The 20,460-nt window shown below is 31.2% G+C and overlaps 1 protein-coding gene across 2 annotated transcripts in view; it reads left to right on the top strand.

The window, feature by feature from the left end:
- The window catches only part of LOC130453325 (myosin-VIIa-like), a 32,524-nt gene extending 12,340 nt beyond the window's left edge, over positions 1-20,184 (top strand). For both annotated transcript variants that reach the window (XM_056792993.1, XM_056792994.1), the window contains exons 10-24: positions 1,550-1,884; positions 1,943-2,138; positions 2,929-3,187; positions 6,929-6,999; positions 7,073-7,305; positions 13,121-13,436; positions 13,501-13,680; positions 13,736-14,180; positions 14,243-14,533; positions 17,731-18,270; positions 18,333-18,562; positions 18,710-19,016; positions 19,075-19,289; positions 19,350-19,631; positions 19,884-20,184. In XM_056792993.1, the coding sequence (XP_056648971.1) occupies positions 1,550-1,884; positions 1,943-2,138; positions 2,929-3,187; positions 6,929-6,999; positions 7,073-7,305; positions 13,121-13,436; positions 13,501-13,680; positions 13,736-14,180; positions 14,243-14,533; positions 17,731-18,270; positions 18,333-18,562; positions 18,710-19,016; positions 19,075-19,289; positions 19,350-19,631; positions 19,884-20,069 (4,086 nt within the window). In that variant the 3' untranslated portion in view covers positions 20,070-20,184. The remainder of the gene's footprint in view (positions 1-1,549; positions 1,885-1,942; positions 2,139-2,928; positions 3,188-6,928; positions 7,000-7,072; positions 7,306-13,120; positions 13,437-13,500; positions 13,681-13,735; positions 14,181-14,242; positions 14,534-17,730; positions 18,271-18,332; positions 18,563-18,709; positions 19,017-19,074; positions 19,290-19,349; positions 19,632-19,883) is intronic.
- Positions 20,185-20,460: the final 276 nt, after the last annotated feature.

The raw sequence follows: 20,460 nt of genomic DNA on the forward strand, positions 1-20,460 counted from the left end.
ATACGTACCTGGATTTTCTACAACACAAAATACTGTTATTTGACAATTGTTTTTAGTTCTATAAACCTCTAAACTAAAATATTGATAATTTGATAACGATTTGAATACGTATAATTAAAGTAACATTGTCATTAGCTTTTTTACAATCACTATAACCACTCGGCTTAAAAATCGTTATTTTATTTGTAATTACAATAAGCACTTATCACTAATTATAATGAAAAACACTTCATGACACAATTTTTGATATTTTTCAATTCAAATTACTGTAATTTTGAAACTAATGTAGATGAGTTATTTAGTAGTGACGGTATAATTCCAATCGACATGAATTATTCGGAAAAACTTTTATTTAACACAAAATCATAAATCCAGTTTCGAAAAATGTAAATAGGTATCAAAATCGAAATCACTGTACGTAAAATACAACTGATAAAACCAGTTACATGAAAAAATATTATCTCAATTATTGTTTAGAAAATTAAAGAAAAAAAATTAGGTTATGATGTTATGTTTTCACAGAATGATTTCAATAATTTACATGCAAAATATACTATAACTAATCTGACAGGTCGTTTCCGTTTCCTTGACCGCAACGCGCCTAATTTGAACTGCTTGTTTCATGCTTGTTTTCATGATAATAACAATTTTTTGATAATTTTAATTTCAAATTACTGTCATTTTAAAACAACTAATGGTAGAATGGTGCAGTATGGACAATTTTTCTTTATAATTAGTATATTTAGTGACAAAAATATGTTAATAAATTATTTTGGAGTTATAGTATACCCCGATTAACTTGATAAAGTATTTGACGCTATTAAATTAATAGTAAGTTACACTGAGAAAAATATCTCAATTATCATTTGAGAAAAATTATAAAAACGAAATAAAAGAAAAAAGTTAGATTATGACGTGGTGTATAAACTTGACAGCTAGTTTCCGTTGTTTCAACGCGCCGAATCCGAATTGTTTCTCAATAATTGGTGACGTAATGCTAAATATCGATGTGAACAGGACCGTATTTGGGACATTAATGAATAATTCCATAATAATAACGATGTTTTAATAAATTTAATTCCAAATTATTGTCATTTTCAAATAACTAATGTTAGAATGGTGCATTATTGACAGTTTTTATTTATAATTAGTATATTTACAAGGCGTAGTACTGATAAAAATATGTAATTAAATGATTTTGAAGTTATGATACACCCCGATTAACTTGAAATATTTGACCTTATCGAAATAATAGTACAATTGATAAAACAAGCTAGAATAACAAAAATATCTAAATTATTATTCAAGAAAAATTATAAAAACGAAATAAAAGAAAAAAATTAGGTTATGACGTGGCGTTTTCATAGAAACAAGGTTAGTTTTTTGTAACTGCGCACGCTTATAATCTTGACAGCCGTTTCCGTTGTTTCAACGCGCCGAATCTGAATTGTTTCTCGATAATTGGTGACGTCAGGGTAAATATCGATGTGAACAGGACCGTATTCAGGCGGCGAAACGATATTTCTATAGTAATAGCAAATTTTTTCAGTTGTTACAAAAAGTTTTGAAAGGATGGGTGTACAGACGGCGTTATCTGAAGATGCGGCAAGCAGCCATAACGATCCAGAAACATTTCAGAGCCAGAGGATACAGAAAGAGGTTCTTGGTGATGCGAAACGGTTATAAGAGAATGCAAGCTTGCATAGTATCCAGACAATTGACTTTCGCTTTCTTCAGAATCAAAAAGAACATCACCATCATCCAAGCGAGATGTAGGGGGTATTTGGTCAGAAGAAAGAGCAAGTTCGGACAGGTATTCAATATAGTTAAGCAGAGGAGGATCGACGAAAAGATGTTACAACAGCAAGGGGTTAAGAATTACAGGTGAGACGATGAAAAATGACCGTTAAAAAATGAAAATTATTGTCGTTGGATTTTACAGGGTGGAAGCTGAGGCTAAAATGAAACAGGAATTGGCGGAATTGAATATCAAATACGAAGCTAAACTGAAAGCTCAAGAAGAAGAACTGAAGAAAGCCGAAAAAATTGTCGATGACAACTTCGCTTCTATATTTAACGGAATAGACGACATGATGAGTAATAATAAGGAAAATGAGTTACCGAATACTCCAACCAAGGTAACCAAAATGACTGTACTATAATAATTTTTTTTATTCCCAACAGGTGGCGTATGGGTTGACACGAATTCGATGCTATACTCAACGATAAACAATCAATGGTTTTTTAATTGTTTTCCAACAGGTGGCGCGACGAATTTTTATTTTTTTTTTGTATTAACAGGAACCGGATTTCAACTTGGATTTTTTTTTGTTACCAAAAAATATAAAAAATTGTTTTCTCGACTACCGGAAACACATTAAGTTATATAGGGCGTTCCAATAATATGGTGCTATGATAATAGTCCAGGAAAATTAGGTCTAAAAATGAATTTTTTCGATTTCTATTTTTCTTTTTAATAAATAAAAACAGAATTAGTTTAATATTATTAGGAAATTAAAGAGGAAATGTTTCTACACAAGTCGATGTTTTAAAAATTCTAAAAATTCAAAATGGCGGCCGTGTAAACTGATTTTTCCTATAAATTTTTACATCGCCGTTAATTTCATAAATATTAACAATTTCGAAATGCGTTTCGCCGCGATTTATAGAGACAAAGTTGTAGTTTGATGGAGGGTATAAAAAAAAATTTCAAAATATCAAAATTTTCTAATATCACTTCGTCATTACCAAGCGGATTTTGATGAATTTTTCATAAAAATATGTAGTTTCCGAAGATCTATTTCTCTATAATAGAAAATTTGATTTTTTAACCGCAAAATTTCAGAAATTCAACACAATAAAACAGGTCCGGCTTCACATATTAGTTGTTGCGTAAGTATCGCTCTGTATATTAAATTGACGTTTCAGAAATACCGTAAAACACCTCTAACTATAGAAATCCAAGCTAACGATAAATTGGAGGATTTGAGCGAGTACAGTTTCCGGAAATACGCCGCCACGTACTTTTCCAGTACGGCGAATTACCAATTTTCCAAGAAACCCTTAAAAGAATCCCTGCATTATCTACCGACACCCGATGACACGATAGCGGCTCAGGCAATATGGTTGACCATACTCAGATTTATGGGGGATTATCCGGAACCTAAATTCGATAATTCCGTTAAAGGTACGAGTATATTTGGAGTCTTCCCCGTATATTCGTCGCTTTTTTTACGTTAAATCGCTGATATTCCGCTATGATATTCGACTTGTAATATATATTAGCCAATTAGATCGATTAGATTGATGATTTGTTTGTTCACATCCCCCTTATTCACCAGATTTGACACCAAGCGATAAAAATCAAAACGAAATTTATTAAATACGTTTCTTATATTTAAAACATCATGAAAGTGCACAAAGCACCCTCCAAGAAATGCTTCCAGTTATTTAATTACTTACAATGTACTTTTTGATTACACCTCGTAATATTAATCAATCAAATTACACTGAAACCAAATAATAATCATTTTTCTGGGTGTAGCATAATAAATAATATGTTTTTATTGCACTAAATCGTGCTTTAAAAAAATTTATACACTGTTCTGATGAGATTCAACGATATAAAAACCGTTTAATCAATTATAGATAGAGCATTGAAGGTGTCGATCTCGTTCTTTGGAGGAGATAACTCAATAATCGTCATAATATCGAAAGGTATATAGTCAGTTGACCGGTTTCGGTATTATTGGACCTCTTCAGAACGGTGTAAATACCTCTAGTCTGAACAATAACCAGCGCTTGGAAATAAACACACCCCAACATACTTATTGCGACGCCATCTTTATTTCCAATTACCAATCACATATTTCGAGCTGTATTTTTCGATGGCACGAAATAGAATTTAGTAGATATACGAGGTGCATCTGGTGTGTATCTGATTTTCTTTAAAATTAATAATTTGAAAAATATCACCTAAATTTTTTGTGATTAATACACGGTTCTGAAGGGATCCAACAAGGTCTAAACCGGTTAAATCAATAAATATGTCGATATTGAAAAAATGGTCGATGGCGTTCTACAGAGGAAATTCAATTCAATATTCGTTGTGGCGTATAGACACCAAAGTAGTTGTTTGGCTTTGTAGGGAAGATCTGAATTGTTCTGAAGAGATACAACAAGATAAAAATCGGTCAACAATGATGAAATAGACAAAAAAGTTGATTAAGCTGTTCGAGAAGTTAAATCAATATTCGTTGTGGCGTATAGACACAAAGGAAGTTGTTTTTCCTTTGTAGGAACGATCTGGTTATGGTAAACTGTTCTGAAGCGATACAACAAGATAAAAACCGGTAAACAATGACGAAATAGACAAAAAGGTTGATTAAGCTGTTCGAGAAGTTAAATCAATATTCGTTGTGGCGTATAGACACAAAGGAAGTTGTTTTTCCTTTGTAGGAACGATCTGGTTACGTTAAACTGTTCTGAAGAGATACAACAAGATAAAAACCGGTTAAAAATGACGTTATAGACAAAAAGTTGTTTTTCCCTTGTGGGAACGATCTGGTTGCGTTAAACTGTTCTGAAGAGATACAACAAGATAAAAACCGGTCAACATTGACGATATAGACAAAAAGTTGTTTTTCCCTTGTGGGAACGATCTGGTTACGTTAAACTGTTCTGAAGCGATACAACAACATAAAAATCGGTCAACAATGACGATATAGACAAAAAAGTTGTTTTTCTCTTGTGGGAACGATCTGGTTACGTTAAACTGTTCTGAAGAGATACAACAAGATAAAAACCGGTCAACATTGACGAAATAGACAAAAAAGTTGTTTTTCCCTTGTGGGAACGATCTGGTTACGTTAAACTGTTCTGAAGCGATACAACAACATAAAAATCGGTCAACAATGACGATATAGACAAAAAAGTTGTTTTTCTCTTGTGGGAACGATCTGGTTACGTTAAACTGTTCTGAAGAGATACAACAAGATAAAAATCGGTCAACAATGACGATATAGACAAAAAAGTTGTTTTTCCCTTATGGGAACGATCTGGTTACGTTAAACTGTTCGGAAGAGATACAACAAGATAAAAATCGGTCAACATTGACGAAATAGACAAAAAAGTTGTTTTTCCCTTGTGGGAACGATCTGGTTACGTTAAACTGTTCTGAAGAGATACAACAAGATAAAAATCGGTCAACAATGACGATATAGACAAAAAAGTTGTTTTTCCCTTGTGGGAACGATCTGGCTTTGTTAAACTGTTCTGAAGAGATACAACAAGATAAAAATCGGTCAACAATGACGATATAGACAAAAAAGTTGTTTTTCCCTTGTGGGAACGATCTGGTTACGTTAAACTGTTCTGAAGCGATACAACAACATAAAAATCGGTCAACAATGACGATATAGACAAAAAAGTTGTTTTTCCCTTGTGGGAACGATCTGGTTACGTTAAACTGTTCTGAAAAGATACAACAAGATAAAAATCGGTCAACATTGACGAAATAGACAAAAAAGTTGTTTTTCCCTTGTGGGAACGATCTGGCTTTGTTAAACTGTTCTGAAAAGATACAACAAGATAAAAATCGGTCAACATTGACGAAATAGACAAAAAAGTTGTTTTTCCCTTGTGGGAACGATCTGGCTTTGTTAAACTGTTCTGAAGCGATACAACAAGATAAAAATCGGTCAACATTGACGAAATAGACAAAAAAGTTGTTTTTCCCTTGTGGGAACGATCTGGTTACGTTAAACTGTTCTGAAGAGATACAACAAGATAAAAATCGGTCAACAATGACGATATAGACAAAAAAGTTGTTTTTCCCTTGTGGGAACGATCTGGTTACGTTAAACTGTTCTGAAGCGATACAACAAGATAAAAATCGGTCAACATTGACGAAATAGACAAAAAAGTTGTTTTTCCCTTGTGGGAACGATCTGGCTACGTTAAACTGTTCTGAAGAGATGCAACAAGATAAAAATCGGTTAAAAATGACGATATAGACAAAAAGTTGTTTTTCCCTTGTGGGAACGATCTGGCTTTGTTAAACTGTTCTGAAGAGATGCAACAAGATAAAAATCGGTCAACATTGACGAAATAGACAAAAAAGTAGTTTTTCCCTTGTGGGAACGATCTGGTTACGTTAAACTGTTCTGAAGAGATACAACAAGATAAAAATCGGTCAACAATGACGATATAGACAAAAAAGTTGTTTTTCCCTTGTGGGAACGATCTGGCTTTGTTAAACTGTTCTGAAGCGATACAACAACATAAAAATCGGTCAACAATGACGATATAGACAAAAAAGTTGTTTTTCCCTTGTGGGAACGATCTGGCTACGTTAAACTGTTCTGAAGAGATACAACAAGATAAAAACCGGTTAAAAATGACGATATAGACAAAAAGTTGTTTTTTCCCTTGTGGGAACGATCTGGCTTTGTTAAACTGTTCTGAAGCGATACAACAACATAAAAATCGGTCAACAATGACGATATAGACAAAAAAGTTGTTTTTTCCTTGTGGGAACGATCTGGCTACGTTAAAATGTTCTGAAGAGATACAACAAGATAAAAACCGGTTAAAAATGACGAAATAGACAAAAAAGTTGTTTTTCCCTTGTGGGAACGATCTGGATACGTTGAAATATCAAAAATGTGTAATTAAATAATAAGTGAATGTATTTCTATAAATGACATTGACAACTATGACGTTAGTTGACATTTGACAATATAGAAACTTATGTACTGTCAAATGATTCGTAAACATTATTTTTATTATTATAAAATGATAAAATTAAACAAAATATATTGTAACGGCTGTAGAGGATTTTTATCCAGTTGCTGGTCAGTGTTTTAGAGTAAAAAATGGCGTTTTAATGAAAAATAGAAGAACGGATTTAACCAAATATTTATTTTAGGTAAAGAATCGATAATGACCGTGGTTTCGGAAACGTTAAGTAGAAGTTTCACGAACAGAAAAGAGTACCAGGTAATTACGACGGTTGTTGGTGTATTTTTTGGTGTTTAACGATGTTTTTGTTTTACTTTTTTTTTTCTTTCAGGAAATATTGAAAGAGGAACGTATACACTCCTCGCTTAAGAAATCGGAACGGCAGAAATTACTTCATTTGACTTTGAAAAAGAAAACTAAACTTCTGGAAGACGTCAGAAGGGGTTTGGTGGAGGACAGTTTCGCAACGGAAAGATACGAAGAATGGTTACATCGACGGCGGACGAATAATTTGGAAAAATTACATTTTATAATTGGTCACGGAATATTGCGGCCGGAACTTAGGTAACTACGAATCATTTATAGAACTATAACAATAGTTATAGCGCCATCTCTTGAATCATACTCGAAACACAAAAATTATTATTTTCGCTTTAAAATTCATCTTGAAATATTTTTGTTTTGTTTTTATTTTGATTTTTTGTGCTATTACATACTTAAAACAAATTTGAGTTGATTTTTTGTTTTTGTTTCAGTGGTTTTCTTGTTTTTTTTGCAATTTTTCGTGTTATTACATCCCCAAAACAATTTCAAGTGTATTTTTTGTGTTTTTCTATTATTAGAAACTTGAAACTATTTTTTGTGATTTTTTTGTTTTAGTTCCAGTGTTTTTTCGTTTTCGATTTTTTGCTATTACATATTTAAAACAATTTCAAGCAGATTTTTTTTTGTTTTGTTGTAGTTTCAGTGCTTTTTCTTGTTTTTTTTTTGTTTTATTACAATCCTAAAACAATTTCCAGTTGATTTCTTGTGTTTTTTCTAGTTGTTTTTATGTTTTTTCCTGCTATTAGAGCAGAGTGATTAGTTGATTTAGTTTTTTTTGTTTGTTATTACACCCCTAAAACAACCAAGTTTGTTTTTTTTTCAGTTGTTTTTCTGGTTTAGCCTGCTATTACAGACTTGAAACAATTAAATGATTTTTTTTTGAGTTTTAGTGGATTTCTGTTTTGGTTTTTTGCTATTTAACATATTTAAAACAATTTAAAGTTAATTTTTTTACATTGCTTTAGTTGTTTTTTGTTTTGTTTTGCTGTTACATTCTTAAAACAATTTTGAGTTGATTTTTTGTTTGTTTGTTCAGTTTCTTTGTTTTTTTTTGTACTATCACGTATTTAAAACAATTTCTGGTTTATATTTTGTTTTGTTTTAGCTATTTTCTGTTACTTAGAACAATTTTAAGTTGATTTTTTGTTTGTTTGTTTAGTTTTTTTAAGCTATTACTTACTTAAAACGATTTTAAGTTGATTTTTTGTTTGTTTCTTTAGATTTTTTTTGTTTTTTTGTCCCATTACGTACTTAAAACGATTTTAAGTTGATTTTTTGTTTGTTTCTTTAGTTTTTATTTGTTTTTTTGTCCCATTACGTACTTAAAACGATTTTAAGTTGATTTTTTGTTTGTTTCTTTAGTTTTTTTTTGTTTTTTTGTGCCATTACGTACTTAAAACGATTTTAAGTTGATTTTTTGTTTGTTTCTTTAGTTTTTTTTGTTTTTTTGTGCCATTACGTACTTAAAACGATTTTAAGTTGATTTTTTGTTTGTTTCTTTAGTTTTTTTAGTTTTTTTGTGCCATTACATACTTAAAACGATTTTAAGTTGATTTTTTGTTTGTTTCTTTAGTTTTTATTTGTTTTTTTGTCCCATTACGTACTTAAAACGATTTTAAGTTGATTTTTTGTTTGTTTCTTTAGTTTTTATTTGTTTTTTTGTCCCATTACGTACTTAAAACGATTTTAAGTTGATTTTTTGTTTGTTTCTTTAGTTTTTTTTGTTTTTTTGTCCCATTACGTACTTAAAACGATTTTAAGTTGATTTTTTGTTTGTTTCTTTAGTTTTTTTTTGTTTTTTTGTGCCATTACGTACTTAAAACGATTTTAAGTTGATTTTTTGTTTGTTTCTTTAGTTTTTTTTGTTTTTTTGTGCCATTACGTACTTAAAACGATTTTAAGTTGATTTTTTGTTTGTTTCTTTAGTTTTTATTTGTTTTTTTGTCCCATTACGTACTTAAAACGATTTTAAGTTGATTTTTTGTTTGTTTCTTTAGTTTTTATTTGTTTTTTTGTCCCATTACGTACTTAAAACGATTTTAAGTTGATTTTTTGTTTGTTTCTTTAGTTTTTTTTGTTTTTTTGTCCCATTACGTACTTAAAACGATTTTAAGTTGATTTTTTGTTTGTTTCTTTAGTTTTTTTTGTTTTTTTGTCCCATTACGTACTTAAAACGATTTTAAGTTGATTTTTTGTTTGTTTCTTTAGTTTTTTTTGTTTTTTTGTGACATTACGTACTTAAAACGATTTTAAGTTGATTTTTTGTTTGTTTCTTTAGTTTTTTTTTGTTTTTTTGTCCCATTACGTACTTAAAACGATTTTAAGTTGATTTTTTGTTTGTTTCTTTAGTTTTTTTTGTTTTTTGTGCCATTACGTACTTAAAACGATTTTAAGTTGATTTTTTGTTTGTTTCTTTAGTTTTTTTTGTTTTTTGTGCCATTACGTACTTAAAACGATTTTAAGTTGATTTTTTGTTTGTTTCTTTAGTTTTTATTTGTTTTTTTTGTCCCATTACGTACTTAAAACGATTTTAAGTTGATTTTTTGTTTGTTTCTTTAGTTTTTATTTGTTTTTTTGTCCCATTACGTACTTAAAACGATTTTAAGTTGATTTTTTGTTTGTTTCTTTAGTTTTTTTTGTTTTTTTGTCCCATTACGTACTTAAAACGATTTTAAGTTGATTTTTTGTTTGTTTCTTTAGTTTTTTTTGTTTTTTTGTCCCATTACGTACTTAAAACGATTTTAAGTTGATTTTTTGTTTGTTTCTTTAGTTTTTTTTGTTTTTTTGTGACATTACGTACTTAAAACGATTTTAAGTTGATTTTTTGTTTGTTTCTTTAGTTTTTTTTTGTTTTTTTGTCCCATTACGTACTTAAAACGATTTTAAGTTGATTTTTTGTTTGTTTCTTTAGTTTTTTTTGTTTTTTGTGCCATTACGTACTTAAAACGATTTTAAGTTGATTTTTTGTTTGTTTCTTTAGTTTTTTTTGTTTTTTTGTGCTATTACGTACTTAAAACGATTTTAAGTTGATTTTTTGTTTGTTTCTTTAGTTTTTTTTGTTTTTTTGTGCCATTACATACTTAAAACGATTTTAAGTTGATTTTTTGTTTGTTTCTTTAGTTTTTTTTGTTTTTTTGTCCCATTACGTACTTAAAACGATTTTAAGTTGATTTTTTGTTTGTTTCTTTAGTTCTTTTTTGTTTTTTTGTCCCATTACGTACTTAAAACGATTTTAAGTTGATTTTTTGTTTGTTTCTTTAGTTTTTATTTGTTTTTTTGTCCCATTACGTACTTAAAACGATTTTAAGTTGATTTTTTGTTTGTTTCTTTAGTTTTTATTTGTTTTTTTTGTCCCATTACGTACTTAAAACCATTTTAAGTTGATTTTTTGTTTGTTTCTTTAGTTTTTTTTTGTTTCTTTGTCCCATTACGTACTTAAAACGATTTTAAGTTGATTTTTTGTTTGTTTCTTTAGTTTTTTTAGTTTTTTTGTGCCATTACATACTTAAAACGATTTTAAGTTGATTTTTTGTTTGTTTCTTTAGTTTTTATTTGTTTTTTGTCCCATTACGTACTTAAAACGATTTTAAGTTGATTTTTTGTTTGTTTCTTTAGTTTTTATTTGTTTTTTTGTCCCATTACGTACTTAAAACGATTTTAAGTTGATTTTTTGTTTGTTTCTTTAGTTTTTTTTTGTTTATTTGTCCCATTACGTACTTAAAACGATTTTAAGTTGATTTTTTGTTTGTTTCTTTAGTTTTTATTTGTTTTTTTGTCCCATTACGTACTTAAAACGATTTTAAGTTGATTTTTTGTTTGTTTCTTTAGTTTTTTTTGTTTATTTGTCCCATTACGTACTTAAAACGATTTTAAGTTGATTTTTTGTTTGTTTCTTTAGTTTTTATTTGTTTTTTTGTGCCATTACGTACTTAAAACGATTTTAAGTTGATTTTTTGTTTGTTTCTTTAGTTTTTTTAGTTTTTTTGTGCCATTACATACTTAAAACGATTTTAAAACGATTTTAAGTTGATTTTTTGTTTGTTTCTTTAGTTTTTTTTTGTTTATTTGTCCCATTACGTACTTAAAACGATTTTAAGTTGATTTTTTGTTTGTTTCTTTAGTTTTTATTTGTTTTTTTTGTGCCATTACGTACTTAAAACGATTTTAAAGTTGATTTTTTGTTTGTTTCTTTAGTTTTTTTAGTTTTTTTGTGCCATTACATACTTAAAACGATTTTAAAACGATTTTAAGTTGATTTTTTGTTTGTTTCTTTAGATTTTTTTTGTTTATTTGTCCCATTACGTACTTAAAACGATTTTAAGTTGATTTTTTGTTTGTTTCTTTAGTTTTTATTTGTTTTTTTTGTGCCATTACGTACTTAAAACGATTTTAAGTTGATTTTTTGTTTGTTTCTTTAGTTTTTTTAGTTTTTTTTGTGCCATTACATACTTAAAACGATTTTAAAACGATTTTAAGTTGATTTTTTGTTTGTTTCTTTAGATTTTTTTTGTTTATTTGTCCCATTACGTACTTAAAACGATTTTAAGTTGATTTTTTGTTTGTTTCTTTAGTTTTTATTTGTTTTTTTGTCCCATTACGTACTTAAAACGATTTTAAGTTGATTTTTTGTTTGTTTCTTTAGTTTTTTTTTTGTTTTTTTTGTGCCATTACGTACTTAAAACGATTTTAAGTTGATTTTTTGTTTGTTTCTCTAGTTTTTTTAGTTTTTTTGTGCCATTACATACTTAAAACGATTTTAAAACGATTTTAAGTTGATTTTTTGTTTGTTTCTTTAGTTTTTTTTGTTTTTTTTGTCCCATTACGTACTTAAAACGATTTTAAGTTGATTTTTTGTTTGTTTCTTTAGTTTTTTTTATTTTTTTGTGCCATTACGTACTTAAAACGATTTTAAGTTGATTTTTTGTTTGTTTCTCTAGTTTTTTTAGTTTTTTTGTGCCATTACATACTTAAAACGATTTTAAGTTGATTTTTTGTTTGTTTCTTTAGTTTTTATTTGTTTTTTTGTCCCATTACGTACTTAAAACGATTTTAAGTTGATTTTTTGTTTGTTTCTTTAGTTTTTATTTGTTTTTTTGTCCCATTACGTACTTAAAACGATTTTAAGTTGATTTTTTGTTTGTTTCTTTAGTTTTTTTTGTTTTTTTGTCCCATTACGTACTTAAAACGATTTTAAGTTGATTTTTTGTTTGTTTCTTTAGTTTTTTTTGTTTTTTTGTCCCATTACGTACTTAAAACGATTTTAAGTTGATTTTTTGTTTGTTTCTTTAGTTTTTTTTGTTTTTTTGTGACATTACGTACTTAAAACGATTTTAAGTTGATTTTTTGTTTGTTTCTTTAGTTTTTTTTTGTTTTTTTGTCCCATTACGTACTTAAAACGATTTTAAGTTGATTTTTTGTTTGTTTCTTTAGTTTTTTTTGTTTTTTTTGTGCCATTACGTACTTAAAACGATTTTAAGTTGATTTTTTGTTTGTTTCTTTAGTTTTTTTTTGTTTTTTTGTCCCATTACGTACTTAAAACGATTTTAAGTTGATTTTTTGTTTGTTTCTTTAGTTTTTTTTGTTTTTTTGTGCCATTACGTACTTAAAACGATTTTAAGTTGATTTTTTGTTTGTTTCTCTAGTTTTTTTAGTTTTTTTGTGCCATTACATACTTAAAACGATTTTAAGTTGATTTTTTGTTTGTTTCTTTAGTTTTTATTTGTTTTTTTGTCCCATTACGTACTTAAAACGATTTTAAGTTGATTTTTTGTTTGTTTCTCTAGTTTTTTTAGTTTTTTTGTGCCATTACATACTTAAAACGATTTTAAAACGATTTTAAGTTGATTTTTTGTTTGTTTCTTTAGTTTTTTTGTGCCATTACGCACTTAAGGCAGTCTAAAGTTGTTTTCCTTTTGTTTCCTTTTTGTACATTCTGTTCAATCTGTTCACTGTGCTTTTTAATAAGATTTCCCCGCATTTTCCTTCGCGTATTTCGTTTCTTCGTTGTCTGTTATTATTTTTCGCATTTTTCAAACGTTTTTTTTTTTTATTCCAGAGACGAAATATTCGCCATGATATGCAAACAATTAACAAACAATTACATAAAATCCTCGTACGCCAGAGGTTGGATTCTTCTTTCTTTATGCGTCGGTTGTTTCGCCCCCTCCGACCGATTCACAAATTACTTAAGGGCGTTCATAAGATCCGGTCCGCCGGGTTACGCGCCCTATTGCGAAGGCAGATTAAACAGAACCTTCCAAAACGGCACCAGAACCCAACCGCCCAGTTGGTTGGAATTAATAGCCACCAAAAATAAGGATCACATCAATTTAGAAGTCAAACTAATGGACGGCACTACCCATATCGTCGAAGTAAGTTAAAACAGAAGAAGAATAAGAGAAGAAGTATCGGTAATAAACGATTGATTAATTTCAGGCCGATTCCGCCACGATTTCCGAAGAAATATTATCGCAAATCGCTACGAGTTTAACGCTAAAGGACACGTTCGGATTTTCGATATTCGTCGCTTTGGACGATAAGGTGATGTCCTTGGGTAGCGAAAACGATCATATCATGGACGCCATATCGCAATGCGAACAATACGCCAAAGAACAGGTGAATAATCGATCCCCTTATCGTATCCGTATCCGTTTAATTTCCATTTAAACAGGGCCAACACGAAAGCACCACCCCATGGCGGTTGTTTTTACGTAAAGAAATCTTCGCGCCCTGGCACGACCCCTCCGCCGATTCCGTCGCTTCGAATCTGATCTATCATCAAATAATCAGAGGCGTGAAACACGGCGAGTACCGTTGTTCTAAAGAAGGAGACGTCGCGGTACTAATAGCCATACAATATTACGTGGACAACGGCGCCCAATTCAATCCGAAGCTGCTCCATAGCAGAATAGGGGATTACATGCCGACGTATTTGGTCAAAAGAAGCCAGAACGATCTTTCCAATTGGGAAAATAAGATAATGTCTGCGTTCATCAATTTGGCTTGCGTCAAACAGAAATTGCCGTCGATAAAAGCCAAAGAAACTATGGTGAAGTACGCCCAGATGACGTGGCCCATATTGTTTTCGAAATTCTACGAAGCCGTACAAGTTTCCGGTAAATAACGATCGATATTCGGCGGTAGATTCGGATCCGGTATTTTTTTTTTTGTTTCGCAGGTCCTCGACTACCCAAAAGCAAAATGATAATAGCCGTTAACAGTACGGGGATATTCATGATCGACGACGAGGAACAGATCCATATGGAATTGACTTTCGCCGACATATCGTTCGTTACTTACGAAAAGGGTAACCAGATGACGTTGAGGTTCAATACTGTGGCCAAAGAAGAATACGGTTTCCATACGATGGACGCGCAGAGTATATGCGGATTGTTGCAATACATTTTGGACGGTTTGAAGAAGAGGTCGGTGTATTGTGTGGCTACTAGCGATTATTCGCATCCGGCAGGTGAGTACCGTCGCGATAATCGATTATTTTTATAAATTTCGCGGAAGGTTGTAATCTAATTCGTCTTTTATTTACTTCGGACGTTTCTTAGTGATCGATTAAATCGATAATAACGGGAAATTGCGACGTACAAAAGGTGCGTTAAGGTTTTTAACGGACTTTTTGGAAATATTTTGACGACATCGACGTGGATTTTTCGATTTTTTTCAGATCGATTGTCTATGCTGTTAAAAAACAAAACACGAATCACTAAATCTAATATTTACTGCCCCTAATTCGAATGACTGCATTTGGAAATTTACTATTAGACTTCTTAACATCAAATTTTTGGTCGCCCCTAACTGACACTACTTTCTTTGCAATATTTACTATAGAACTTACGCTTTTGCCGCCCTTTATTAAAAGTACTGCCTTTGAATGCTCAAATATTGCGATAACTACATTGTAACTTGAGTTTTTGTCGCCCCTAAGTCAGAATATTGCCTTTATATTCTCAAATATTGCAACAATTACCGTAAGATTGAAGTTTTTAACCCCTAACTAAAAGTACTGCCTTTGAATTATCAAATATTGCGATAATTACATTGTAACTTGAGGTTTTGTCGCCCCTAAGTCAGAATATTGCCTTTATATTATCAAATATTGCAATAATTACCGTAAGATTGAAGTTTTTAACCCCTAACTAAAAGTACTGCCTTTGAATTATCAAATATTGCAATAACTATATTGAAACTTGAGGTTTTGTCGCCCCTAACTCGGAATACTGCCTTTATATTATCAAATATTACAATAATTACCGTGAGATTGAAGTTTTTAACCCCTAACTAAAAGTACTGCCTTTGAATTATCAAATATTGCAATAACTATATTGAAACTTGAGGTTTTGTCGCCCCTAACTCGGAATACTGCCTTTATATTATCAAATATTACAATAATTACCGTGAGATTGAAGTTTTTAACCCCTAACTAAAAGTACTGCCTTTGAATTATCAAATATTGCAATAACTATATTGAAACTTGAGGTTTTGTCGCCCCTAACTCGGAATACTGCCTTTATATTATCAAATATTACAATAATTACCGTGAGATTGAAGTTTTTAACCCCTAACTAAAAGTACTGCCTTTGAATGATCAAATATTGCGATAATTACATTGTAACTTGAGGTTTTGTCGCCTCTAACTCGGAATACTGCCTTTATATTATCAAATATTACAATAATTACCGTAAGATTGAAGTTTTTAACTCCTAACTAAAAGTACTGCCTTTGTATTTCCAAATATTGCAATAACTATATTGAAACTTGAGGTTTTGTCGCCTCTAACTCGGAATACTGCCTTTATATTATCAAATATTACAATAATTACCGTAAGATTGAAGTTTTTAACCCCTAACTAAAAGTACTGCCTTTGAATGATCAAATATTGCGATAATTACATTGAAACTTGAGGTTTTGTCGCCCCTAACTCGGAATACTGCCTTTATATTATCAAATATTACAATAATTACCGTAAGATTGAAGTTTTTAACCCCTAACTAAAAGTACTGCCTTTGAATGATCAAATATTGCGATAATTACATTGTAACTTGAGGTTTTGTCGCCCCTAACTCGGAATACTGCCTTTATATTATCAAATATTACAATAATTACCGTAAGATTGAAGTTTTTAACCCCTAACTAAAAGTACTGCCTTTGTATTTCCAAATTTTTCAATAACTATATTGAAACTTGAGGTTTTGTCGCCCCTAACTCAGAATATTGCTTTTATATTCTCAAATATTGCAATAATTACCGTAAGATTGAAGTTTTTAACCCCTAACTGAAAGTACTGCCTTTGAATTATCAAATATTGCAATAACTACATTGAAACTTGAGGTTTTGTCGCCCCTAACTCAGAATATTGCCTTTACATTATCAAATATTACAATAATTACCGTAAGATTGAAGTTTTTAACCCCTAACTGAAAGTACTGCCTTTGAATTATCAAATATTGCGATAATTACATTGTAACTTGAGGTTTTATCGCCCCTAACTCGGTATACTGCCTTTATATTCTCAAATATTGCAATAATTACCGTAAGATTGAAGTTTTTAACCCCTAACTAAAAGTACTGCCTTTGTATTTCCAAATTTTTCAATAACTATATTGAAACTTGAGGTTTTGTCGCCCCTAACTCAGAATATTGCTTTTATATTATCAAATATTACAATAATTACCGTAAGATTGAAGTTTTTAACTCCTAACTAAAAGTACTGCCTTTGTATTTCCAAATATTGCAATAACTATATTGAAACTTGAGGTTTTGTCGCCCCTAACTCGGTATACTGCCTTTACATTATCAAATATTACAATAATTACCGTAAGATTGAAGTTTTTAACCCCTAACTGAAAGTACTGCCTTTGAATTATCAAATATTGCAATAACTACATTGAAACTTGAGGTTTTATCGCCCCTAACTCGGTATACTGCCTTTACATTATCAAATATTACAATAATTACCGTAAGATTGAAGTTTTTAACCCCTAACTAAAAGTACTGCCTTTGTATTTCCAAATATTGCAATAACTATATTGAAACTTGAGGTTTTGTCGCCCCTAACTCGGAATACTGCATTTGAATTCTTAAATATTGTAATTATTACCTTTAAATTCAAGTTTTTGTCGCCCCTAACCAGCAGTACTTTCTTTAGATATCTTTATTAGGTTATTTTTATCTTTTTCAACGTCACTATCTTTCAAATGTTGTAATTATTTACTGAGAACTTCATTTATTACCGCCCCTAATCTGATATATTGCCATCGCACTCTCAATTACCACAATTTTCATCCTAATAGTAAAGTTTTCATGACAGTACTTGCTTTGAATCCAATTAGGGGGTTATTCTTATCGTTTCGGACAGTACTGTCTTGAATATTGCTACATTTGCCAAATAAATCTGGTTTTTGCCGCTCCTAACTCAAAGTACTGCCTTTGTAATTGTAATATTTCACTTACAATTCCAGTTTTTGTCACCGCCAACTTAAGGTACTACCTTTGGATACTCAAATACTACAATATTTGCCTTGAAATTTCGTTTTTTATCGCCACTAACTGGCAGCACTTACTTTTTTTCGTATATTTCTTCCGAACCTGTCTCGGTACCACATTTTCGTAGTAGACGAAGTACCGGTTAACACGGTGTCGTTTTTTTCTCAGGAGCAGAATCATTTTTGGTGTTACGTAAAGGTGACCTCATCGTATTGAATAACGGTCTAAACGGAGAAAAACTCTTGACATCCACTTGGGGTTACGGCGAATCTAACGGAAAAACCGGCGATTTTCCAACGGAAAACGTTTACATATTACCAACATTACAACTACCTCCTTCCGATATATTGACGTGTTTCAAAAAAGACGGAATAATCCTCGAAAAGAAAACGGAATCGTCGATAAGTACTACGCAAAGGATAAAGATGTACACTTTATCGCAATACGCCCAAGAACACTTTAGACCCGGCAAAACGACGTCTTCGAACAGATCCGCCATATTAACAGCCGCCAGGAGGATGTCCAAAGAGGAATTGTGGAAATACTCCAACGAACCCATCTACCAACCGTTGCTCAAGAGCTTATTGACCAACGAAGAAACCAGCAAAGAAGCATGCAACATCTTCACCGCCATTCTAAAGTACATGGGGGATTTACCGGCTCCAAAAGTTAAATATAGCACCGAATATTCCGACCAGATATTCCAAGGTGAGTCCTATCAGAAAAAAATTGTCCTCGCGTCGGTTCAACTCGGTTCGTATCGGTTTTAGGTCCTCTCAAAAACGATTTACTGCAAGACGAAGTCTACTGTCAAATTATGAAACAATTGACGTACAACAGACTATCGTTGAGCGAAGACAGGGGATGGGAATTGATGTATCTCATCACGGGCTTATATTTACCGAGCGAAAAACTCTACGGGGAATTACAGAAGTTTTTGAAATCCAGAACGCATCCTTTCGTCGAGCATTGCTTAAAGAGATTAGCCAAAACTCAAAAGGTATCAAAAGGATTTTAATATTACGCTACACTACACCAACACTCGCAATTACACCGTTCGAAGCGCGTTTTTATAACCAAAGTTATCGTCTTCGGAACGGGTAATGGTAGTGTAAACAGTTCAAATATATTTTTATTAATTTTCCAGCTGGGACCGAGAAAATTCCCCCCGAATACCATCGAAGTCGAAGCGGTACAACACAAAAGCATGGAAATATTCCACAAGATATATTTCCCGGACGATACCGACGAAGCTTTCGTAGTGGATTCGATGACTAGAGCTTTGGATCTTTGTAAATCGATCGGGAATAGATTGGAACTGAAATCCACCGACGGTTTCAGTTTATTCGTCGCAATAGCCGATCGAGTTTTCTCCATACCGCAAGATCAATTCTTCTACGATTTCCTGAGCGAATTAATCGATTGGTTCCGACAGACTAAACCGAGTTGGGGAAGTGAGTGATCGATTTAATCGATTATTTTCGTTCGATGCGACGGTTTTGTAATTTTTAGGTGCGATTCAAGTGCAGGCGCAATACCAAGTATTCTTCATGAAAAAATTGTGGGTTGGGACTGTACCGGAAAAGGATTATTACGCCGATCAGATCTTCCATTACCATCAAGAAGTGCCGAAATATCTTAAAGGATATCACAAATGCAATAAACAGGATGCTGTCAAATTGGCGGCGCTTATTTTGAGGGCGCGTTTCGAGGATAATAATTCCGAAGTCAGACGATTACCTCTGTGTGTGATAATAAAGTGAATAACGATTTGTTTATGTTTGTAGGCTACTTCGACTCTTCAGCACAACATAAAAGACCTCATACCGGCGGATATAGTGAAGGCTGCCAGTACGTCTGATTGGAGAAAAAATATATTGAACGAATACAAGTTATCGAAATTAACGGCGGAACAAGCTAAAACTGAATTTTTGAAAATAACATACAAATGGCCCACTTTCGGATCGGCTTTCTTCGAAGTTAAACAAACCTCGGATCCTTCTTATCCCGATGTCATTATCATCGCTATAAATAGAAAAGGAGTTAATATTATACATCCTCTAACCAAAGTGAGTCACTAGTTTTTTATTTTATATCTATAATCATTACCATAATCATAAATCTTTACTATATCAAGGCAATACTATATCTCACATCGAAATATCTCCGTTGCACACAAATAACAACCCAAAGAGTCTCTTAATTTCTCATATATTATCATCCAATTGAAATCATCCCCTAATGTAACTTATCAAGTCGAAAAAATATGAAAATGTTTATTATCACACTATATTAAAAATTGTTTAATTATAATTTTTAAGGATATTTTGGCGACTCACGAGTATTCCGAATTGAGTAATTGGTCGTCTGGTAACGCTTATTTCCATATGACGGTAGGTAATATCATGAGAAGAACGAAAATTTTATGTGAAACTTCCCAAGGGTACAAAATGGATGATTTAATAACCTCATATACTAACTTTATTCGCAATAATGGACAGATTTAGATAAATTTAAGTTATAAACGGAAATATCTTTATTATTTATATACTTTTAATGGTGTTTATTATTTGTATATGGTCATAAGTTTACTTGGTATTGATAAAATTTATTTCACAAAAATATTTTGTTTTATTTACCTTATTAATAAAAATTATTATGCAGATAAATTTAAAACTGGGCCTACTCTTCAGAAGAGCTAGTACCTTTTACTACGTACCACAACCAGTCACCAATAAATTACCAATTATTTACTTTTATCCCAATTTTTTAAATGAATTTCATTTACGAAGCTCTAAACAAAAAGAAAATAACAAATTTATCTTGAATCTTATAAGAAATCTACTAAATACTTCATTTATAATTAACATACATTATTACGAAAATAGTTCTTATGTA

This window comes from Diorhabda sublineata, chromosome 2 (genome assembly GCF_026230105.1).
Source record: "Diorhabda sublineata isolate icDioSubl1.1 chromosome 2, icDioSubl1.1, whole genome shotgun sequence".
Lineage (NCBI taxonomy): Eukaryota > Metazoa > Arthropoda > Insecta > Coleoptera > Chrysomelidae > Diorhabda > Diorhabda sublineata.